The sequence below is a fragment of the Hemicordylus capensis genome, chromosome 1 (assembly GCF_027244095.1).
Source record: "Hemicordylus capensis ecotype Gifberg chromosome 1, rHemCap1.1.pri, whole genome shotgun sequence".
NCBI classification, from domain to species: domain Eukaryota; kingdom Metazoa; phylum Chordata; class Lepidosauria; order Squamata; family Cordylidae; genus Hemicordylus; species Hemicordylus capensis.
Window position 1 is genome coordinate 359,232,502 of NC_069657.1, and position 9,674 is coordinate 359,242,175.

Sequence of the window (9,674 nt, forward strand, 5' to 3'; positions counted from 1 at the left end):
AGCGAGCGAGCTTCGAAACACACAGATATAGATAGATATTCGAGGCAAGTGAGTAGAGACGTCGTTTCGTCGAAGGGGAGAACGGATAATAATAATAAAAAAGAATAGAGGCGAAAATACAACAAAACCAGTACCAGGGACAGGGGCGAAGTTTCCTTCTACCAGATGATGGAAAAAATAATGGGGTGCCGTCAGCTGTGGTGAAGGTATCTATCACTCCACATTTCTTTTCTCAGCCACCCCACCCCTTCCCGGTTTTTGTAAGCAACCAACGAATTGCTTCTCTCGTCGCACTCCGCTCTAACGATCCCTATTCCGGCCCCTTCCATTGCGAAAAGGGTCTGCACAAAGTTGTGAAGCTGGTAAGAAAAGAATGACACTTAGTCGCTGAAGAAAGGAGCACCACTTGGTCCGCCTTTTCTCTGAGGCACGAGAAGGAAGGTGGGATTATGAAACGCGGGAAAGGCGGGAGCCTGGAAAACTGTTGAATTTCTGCTTGCTGTACAGCAAGCGCCAGTTGCACGTCGTCTGCGTCTTTTTTGCTTCTTCCCCCCTGATGTGAGGAAGAAACAGGGCAAATGACTCGTAAAAGAAGGCTTGATAAACTGTAGCGGGTTTGTTGGATGGACCTGAGAAGGGGAGGAGAGAAGCCTGACTGAAGTCATCGCTTTGCACAGGCTGACGAGAAGGGACAGGAGGCGGCGAGGCTGTTGCACAAACAGGCGAGCTCCTGGAGAGCGTGCAAAGGTCCTCCCGCCCCTCTTTAACGTGGTAGATTGAAATCCTGGCGGGCACACACACGATACGCGCCCAGCACAGCAAACAGTCAACAGAGCATCATTCATGGCCGAGGAGACTGAATAGGGAAAAGAAACTAAAACAAATAAAAGCCACGGGAGAAAGGAGGAGGCTCAGGGAGCTGAGGGAAAGCAGTGGCAGCAAGTAGCATTGCCTAAGAGAACCGCCCGCGTCTACTATGGCGTTGGGACCAACCATGCAGGGACTTCTGCGGGATGGACCGCCGCTTAAGTAATCCCTCCTGAGGGTCAGAGGCTTCCAGGTTTGGTGGTGGAAGAGAAGACTCGGGAGTGAGCCAGAGGTTTCGCTCAGCACCGCCTGCGTCCGCTTCTGCTTCTGCTGCCTTGGGATTTATTTATTTTTTCTTTCCCCTGGAGATGGTGTTTTGCTGACCGTCGGTTTCTGCATCTCTCTCCATTGATGTCCATTGCAGCTGGATTTTGTTCCTGTGGGATTTTTGTTCCGCGAGAGGAGCTGCTCGGGGTGCCAAAAAGTTGCAGTTTGTTTCTAATCCATACACACACAAGCCACACACGCTTTCAGCCTTCCTTCCATCATGTGCGCCAACATCGTCTACGAGTGGCTGAAGACCCTCAAGCTCTCTCAGTATGCCGAGTCCTTTGTAGATAATGGCTATGACGACCTGGAAGTATGCAAGCAAATAGGAGACCCGGACTTGGATGCCATCGGAGTCTCGCTGCCACAGCACAGGCGCCGGATCCACGAAGCCGTGCAGAGGCTGAAAGAGGAGGACGAGACCACAGCTGGGCTTTACTTCACCTTGGAACCTCAGCAGCTGCAGCATGGCTTCCCCTCCCCAGAGATCTACACCAGCCATCTGGTGGATCAGTACGAGGCCAAAACTTGGAAGGAGCCACCTCCTAAGCATCCTCAGCCTCCGGGGAACCTGGAGATCCCCAGGAAATTGGTCACCCGCAGCAGCAAGGAGCTGATTACTTACCCCAAGCTGAAAATGAAAATCATGATTAGGGATAAACTCATCCGAGATGGGATCAACCTCAGTAAGCCCCCTTACTCCAACAAGGTAGGACATGCTGCTTCTTTTTAATTTGAACACTCTTGTCTTCCTTGCTTTAGTACCGCCTGCGAAATAGGAGGCATCCAGCTCTGTACTGATAAAGTTATGCAAAGAGCAACCAGTCGAGGATGTTGCTGGTTAGTCACTGTTTGTTTGTGTTTTTTGCTCGAGTTTGAAAGTGGGACTTATCTTGCTCTTGTATTGAAGAAAAATCCACATGTGAGATGTGGGAGATATTTATTATTGATCAAGCCAGGCTAGAGCCTTTCTTGCATGTGGAGTTAAAGTTTGGAGTCTGAACTACAGAACTTGTCAGAGGATTCCGTTTTCAATATAGTTCTTTTTCTCCTCTTAGTGCATATAGATCAGTGCTGCTTAACTTTGGCCCTCCTGCAGATGTTGGCTTACAACTCCGGGCTATTGGCCACTGTGGCTGGGGATTATGAGAGTTGTAGTCCAAAAACAGCTGGGGAGCCTAAGTTGAGCAGGCCTGATATAGATAGTATGCTTTTGCTTACCTATGTAGGTGAGGTGACTTTCAGTGCCTTGTTCTTACTGTTGGAATACTTGTAAAACCAGCTGACAGCACTATGGCAGTGGTGATGTGTATGTCTTACTGTTGTAATTTAATTATTGGTGCATGGAAACGTGCTGTGAAGAAATTGTAAAATACAAACATTCCTTGAGGTGTGAAACTAATGCATGGAATCAACAACAATGATATTCCAGAGAAAATGGTCTTGGATTTTTGAAGAGGTGATGGAATAGCTCCTCTGAACATTTAATACCAAATAGAAAGTCAAGTCAAGTCAAGTTTTATTTACGGTCTCTAGACCAAACAAAATACCAAATAGAAATAATTGTGGACTTAAAGCAGAAGATTGTAGCGTAGATTTTCACTTGCTTCTTAATGGGTGGAAACCTGCAGTGAAGCATGCATACTTACTTAGAAGTAAATGCCACTAGATCCAGTGGAACCTCCTTCCAGTTATATGGGCCTAGGATCACAGCTGAAGGGTTAAAGCTCATGTTTTGTTTTTATTTGGTTTTTGTGTGTGTGAGGAGAGAGGTCTATATTGTGCCTTGGACCTGCTTTATTATTTTTTTAGAAGTGCTAACACCTGCATGTTTTCCATTGAGTTAAGTAATTCTTAGTTCTTTGGTGGGGAGGGGAATGATACTTTTGCAAGAGGAAAAGGCAACAGCTTAGTGGGCTTTTCAGATGATCAGGGTAGTACTACAAGGAAACTTCAGACTAATTTATTTCGACTGGAAAAAAAATGTCCTAAGTGGATGACAGATGAAATTGGTTATTTAGTAACTGTAATACAATTCAGTAATAGTCTAAGCTTCTCATAGTTCAGCTTTGAGCTCATGGGAAAATATTTCACAAGCATCATGGACAGCACAGTGGATGGTGACTGACCAGCATACAGCAAAAACAGTTCTAAATGCAAATAGATGATTTAATGTATTCGGAAGTAAAAACATAGATACAAATCCTAGTGCCAGCCTATCTAACAATGACATACCTAATGGAGAAGTGTTATTGACAATGCTGGCCATTGCATATTATGAAAGTTATAGATTAAATGAGGTGTCAAACAACAGCCATGTTGGTTGTCAAATGCATGTCAGAATTTAATACAGAAATAATAGTTCTATCTTTATTTAAAATTTGCTAAAGAGAGAACCTGGTGAAAGTACTCTAAATTAGAGCAATCTTTTGATTATGTAGCCTGTGTCTAGTAGGACTCATGTGTCATGACATTAAATGATGGAGCAAAGCCAAGTCAAGGAGCAAAGCCTTTCCTTTAATCTCATGACAGCATTGCGTAGATTGGTTTTGTCAGGGAGTAGCTACTGACAGCAACAGCAAACCACATTCTGTGGACTGGTAGTCTTAATATGAATTGGCAAAGACAGTGTATGAACTCTTGTATCCTCTGCAAATATATCATCTTCTGAAATGTATTAACTGTTATCTGGTGTAAAGCAATTTTGGCATTTGTTCCTTTCATTCTTCTTTTCTTTAAATAAAAATAGTTATGTTTACAGTATAAAACCACATGAATTAAACTACTGCTGAAGGTTTATTTAAAGATAGAAATGCAACCCTTTATTGAAACCAAGTTTGCTATTGTGGTTTTAGAAACTGTCACTGGAGATACAACAGTCCACTTCCTTGATGACATTTTGCTGTTTGTTATGACTAGGGAGTATAAAGACATTTGTATTGTATTTTTCAAGTGAATGTCTTTTCTGCTAATTTCCTGCTATGATAATGATAAAGCACTGTGATATATTTGGACAACATCCAGAAAATGAGAGAAACATTGCTGCTGTTGCTTCTTTAACATCCCTTACGCTTTCATAAGGAGAACATTGAACTAATGCTATCAGACAAGTCCTATTCCATTTGTGCAAGAGCTACTCTGGTGAATAAAACAAGGAATATTTAGCTTAAGGCTGCAGTCCTAGCCACACTTACTGGAAAGTAAGTTCCATTGAAGTTAGTGGAGTTTATTTCTGAGTACACATGCATAGAATTGTGTTGTAAGTGTATGAAAAAGAAATATAACAGTTTCAGTGTGGGATAGAAAATTATCTGAAAAGCACTTGCTTTTTCATCAAACATTTCAGCAAACACTTTACTCCTGATATAATTTCTAGTAATTGAAAAGAATACTTAGTATTGAAAAATGTAGATTGCAGAACAGACCAGAGCATTGAGTGATGTACAAGTTAATCTCAAGGCCAGACATGGAACTCCTCACAACAGTCACCAAGACATATTACACACACACACAGAGCTGCCACTGTCCATTCCTTGCCACAACACTATCCCACAAACTAAGCCAAAATTCAAGGATGGCAGGCATCCAAGTTCCGCCTTTGTCAGTCTGAGACCCAGCAAAATGAGATAGTTATGTCAGCAATAGCATAGCATATTATACTCCATGCTGACAAAATAAAACCACAAAAATCAAACCTTCCTTCCTCCTGTGCTCCTGATGTAGCCTCTTCTTGCATAAGGGCTCTGTCTCTGCCTCCTAGTCCTTTTGAATACATTTTGACATTCCCTCCTTTTGTGTTCCTCCTCCCTCCCCCCAGTTAATGGAGGCACAGTTGCCAAAGACAACATTTGATGATAACAAGCCAACCAAGAAGCAAGGAGATCACAAGACAATCAGAAACCGGTGCCAGAAAACAAATCAGAAAGGGAAAAACAGCCCACCAAAATGGCACTCGAAATTATTCGAGTTTGAAACAGTGTTATTTTGTAATAATAATAATAATAATGATAATGATAATGGACCCAGGCAGAGCTAGAGACGCTAGATCATAAGACCAGGAAAATAATGACCACAAATCATGCTCTGCACCCCTGCAGTGATGTAGATAGGCTATATCTCCCTCGCAGCTAAGGTGGAAGAGGAATGCTGCAAGTTCATCAAACAGTAGAGGAGGAGGAAAGAGGCCTTGAAGAATATATAAAGGACAGTGAAGAAGATGCACTTAAAATGGTCAAGAACGAGACACTATTCAACACCAATGAAACAAAGCAGGCCTACAAGAAAGAACAAGTCAAGGATTGAGCAGAAAAATGGAAAAATAAGCCACTGCGTGGTCAATATTTGCACAATATAACTGGAAAATCAGACATCACCAAGACCTGGCAATGGCTTAAGAATGGTAATTTGAAGAAAGAAACAGAGGGTTTAATACTGGCTGCACAAGAACAGGCACTAAGAACAAATGCAATAAGAGCAAAAGTAGAAAAGTCAACAACAAACAGCAAGTGCTGCCTTTGTAAAGAAGCAGATGAAACCGTAGACCACCTAATCAGCTGTTGTAAAAAGATGGCACAGACTGACTACAAACAAAGGCATGTCAAGGTAGCAGGGATGATACACTGGAACATCTGCAAAAATTACAAGCTACCTGTAGCCAAAAATTGGTGGGACCATAAAATTGAAAAAGTTGTCGAAAATGAAGATGCAAAAATATTATGGGACTTCCGACTACAAACAGACAAACATCTGCCACACAATACACCAGATATAACTGTAGTCGAGAAGAAAGAAAAACAAGTAAAAATAATCGACATAGCACTACCAGGGGATAGCAGAATAGAAGAAAATGAAATAGAAAAAAAATCACCAAATATAAACATCTACAAATTGAAATTGAAAGGCTGTGGCAAAAAAAGACCAAAATAATCCCAGTGGTAATTGGTTCCCTAGGTGCAATTCCAAAACAACTTGAAGAACACCTCAACACCATTAGGGGCCACAGAAATCACCATTAGCCAATTACAAAAAGCAACTTTACTGGGAACAGCCTATATTCTGTGACGATATCTATAATAACAGCAACAACACTGACAATAAAATCCAGCCATCCCAGGTTGTTTGGAAGGACTCGATGTCTGGATAAAACAAACCAGTCAATAACACCTGTCTGACTGTGTAAACAACAACAACAACAACAATAATATAATTTTACATTTCTATACTTCCCCAAACACAAGTTTTGTACTTGAAACAGATTCTTTATTTTAAGGGCATTTCATTTCATGGTTGGAAACACTCAAAACAGCTGTTTCAAGCTCAAATCATTTTGAGCTTGAATCCTTTTGCACATCCCTAATAGGCAGAGCTAAGGTGGTACACTTACACTTACTGAACTCAGTGGTAGCAGTGTTGTACACAGTGGTCTGCATTTTATATTCCTTTTGAAATACACATATCCTATTTTTCGAATACCTCAACATTTGTAGAGCTTTTGTGCAGGAGCATTAGCCCTGGTCCAGAAGATCCTTACTCTCAGTATTGGTGCACTTGTATGTTTACAGACTGTGAAGACTGTCCCTACACATTTTGAATTCAGCGTCCATATCTCATGTAATTTAAGTGTTATTTTTGATGTCTGAGCATGAGGCAGACCCAGAAACATGTAGTTTCATGGAGTGGGGCAGACACATTCTAGCTGTCTTGCTTTGTGTAAACATTCCACTGAGATACAGGTGTATATGGCTATGGCCTTAAATCTGGAGATAAATTAATAAAATTAGTGTAACTTGGGAGTCAGTCTTTTCTTGAAATGGGCACATGTTACCATATCTGGGATATATCTGTATGCTCCTTACGGCATGGTGCTTCATATCTTCTACAAGTAAGAAAACAGAAAGTCTTCAGACTTGGGATACATGGTTGGTAGGGATGTGCCTGAACCACGATTCAAAGTGTGGTTCGAGCAATTTTAAGAAAAACAAAAAGGGAACTTTAAGGAAAATGAGAGCAGGTGCTTATCTTCTCTCTTCTGACTTCTGCCCATTCTAGTTTGCTGCTGGGGCAGTGTGCATCCCCAAAGGCCCCGTGCGCTGTCAGCACGCAATGGCATCTGTGCATGTGCGGATGCCATTCCTGTGGTCAGCCACACCATGCTCACCATACAGATGGCACCCGCACATGACTGGGCAGAGAGCAGGTAGTATCTGCTCTCCTTTTCCTTGAGGTTCCTTTTTGTTTTGCTTAAAAGTGCTCAAACTGCACTTTAGACCTGTAGTTTGGGCACATCCCCACTGGTTGGGTTACTTTAAAAGGGAACAGTTTTTCATTCACCCTGTCCCCCTCTAAAGTAAAATGTGGAAGAAGAACATTTGTGTTCCTTCCTGAGAGTAGGAAGGGGATAAAACTTGCTATTAAATATATTTCTATTTTAATAAACTATTGCTAAATATAATTCTAATTTTAAAAATTACCCCTTGCCCAAAGATTTCTGGCTACATATACACAACAAAATAATAGAAAAATAAATAGCACAAAAATAAGGGGCTGCAGATTTGATGAGAATGCCCTAAAACTTAAAATCAGAAATATTAAAGCTCTACAAAGCAGCACAAGGTAGCTATTGAGGGAACAAGTAGGTATTTTCTAGAATTAGGATATTTATTCAATGAGCATAGCTCCATTGTCCTTATGGGTGGATAGATCAATTTAAGGCTGCAATCCTATTCATACTAACATGGGAACAAGCCCCATTTAACCAGCTGGCTTACTTTTGAGTTAACATGGTGGAGCAGGTGAGAGGATGTGGGCGGGGAGGTGGGGAAGCTGTGGTCTTTACGAATACCATCTTCCTTATCAGGATCCCTGTCATGGAACTGGCCTATATTGAATGTGTCTGAGTCTCGGGACCAAGGATAAACTGAGACTTCTGTTGGTGTACCGATCACCATGCTGCCCAACAGAGTTCCTAACTGAGCTGATGGATCTGGTTGGAGAGTTGGCATTGGAGTTGCCCAGGTTGATGTTGGTGGAGGGGCTTCATTATTCATTTCAGGACCAGGTTGTCAGGAGCGGCTCAGGAGTTCATAGTGGCCATAATAACTATGGGCCTATGCCAATTGGTCTCTGGTCTGATGCATGATGCTGGTCACATGCTCTATTTGGTCTTTTGCTCTGATCAGGGTGGTGTTCCTTGTGTGGGGACTCCTGTCATCTCCCCATCTGGTTAAGGTAGGACTTGCAACCACAACCCACTTCTGCAGGGTTGAAGGCCCTATTAAGGTTGGTCTGCCTGAGCAGGTTATTGGGTCCAATAGGATTCCAAGAAGCTTTGGAAGGGTTTAGAGTTGGCCCTGCTAGTGATTCTGTCGATACTCTGGTGCAAACATGGAATAAGGAACTCACTTGGGCAGAACACACAATCGCTTTTAAGTGTCCTCTCTCACCTTCTTCAAAATTAGCCCTGTGGTTGGAAGAATTACAGGAGATAGAGCGGTGAAGTAGATGACTGGAGCGCAGCGTGAATTAGTGGTGAGTCCGAACCGGTCCGGCGGCCATTCTAAGGAATGGCCGAACTGCCGGACCGGTTCGGCTCTTGGTGGTTCGGGTCCGGGTGGGGGGTATGACTTTAAGGGCGGGAGGGCTTGCTTACCCCTCCCGCCTCTTTGGCCCCCTCCAGCGCCCGTATTTAACTTAAAAGCGGGGCGCTGGAAACCAGCCGCCCCCGCCGCCGCTACCGCCGCCCCCCCGAGCAGATTAACAATTAAGGGTGCCCCTGCCGTCGCCCGCCCGCCCGCCAGCCAGCCAGCCCTCCCTCCCAGCTGCCCGCCTGCCCGAGTGTGTCCTTACCCAATGCTTGAAGTAAACGAGAGGAGCTACCGAACGGAGCTCCTCTCGTTAGCAAGGCCTCCAGAAGACTGAAGGCGCTTTGTGTGCGCGCGCTGCAAAGGACGCCGGAGGCCCGGTCTACCCAGCCCGGCAGGGCTGGGTAGACCGGGCCTCCGGCGATCGGAGGCCCGGTCTACCCGGCCTTTTCCCGGCGGGTAGACCGGGCCTCCGGCGTCCTTTGCGGCGCGCGCACACAAAGCGCCTTCAGTCTTCTGGAGGCCTTGCTAACGAGAGGAGCTCCGGGCGCTGGAGGGGGCCAAAGAGGCGGGAGGGGTAAGCAAGCCCTCCCGCCCTAAAGAAAGGGCCCCCCATCGGTGCTGGTCCGGACTGGGCCGGACCGTGCACATCCCTAGCGTGAATCCAACAGAGCACATTTGAAGATCTTTGCTCTGGCAGTGCAGGTGGCAAAGAAGTGGTTCTTTTCTGCCCACATTACTTCTGAAAATTCACATCCAGTGAATCCAGTTTTTGGCAAATAAAATATCTTGTATTCGGGCCAAACTGGATTCTACAGATACTAGGGAGTCTACTGTGGAGTTGTCCAGCAACTGCTCTGATAGGATTAGATTGAATCACTTTCAGTTTGTGACTCCTGAGTATGTGGACAAACTGCTTTGGACTGTACATGCTACAACCTGTTCTTTTGACCCTTGCCC

At 44.0% G+C, this 9,674-nt stretch overlaps 1 protein-coding gene across 1 annotated transcript; it reads left to right on the forward strand.

Moving 5' to 3' along the window:
• The first annotated feature begins 356 nt into the window (after nucleotides 1-356).
• Nucleotides 357-6,773, forward strand: SAMD5 (sterile alpha motif domain containing 5). Its single transcript, XM_053283036.1, has 2 exons — nucleotides 357-1,843; nucleotides 6,696-6,773. The coding sequence occupies exons 1-2, from the start codon at nucleotides 1,355-1,357 to the stop codon at nucleotides 6,771-6,773; spliced, it is 567 nt and encodes a 188-aa protein (XP_053139011.1). The 5' UTR covers nucleotides 357-1,354.
• Nucleotides 6,774-9,674: the final 2,901 nt, after the last annotated feature.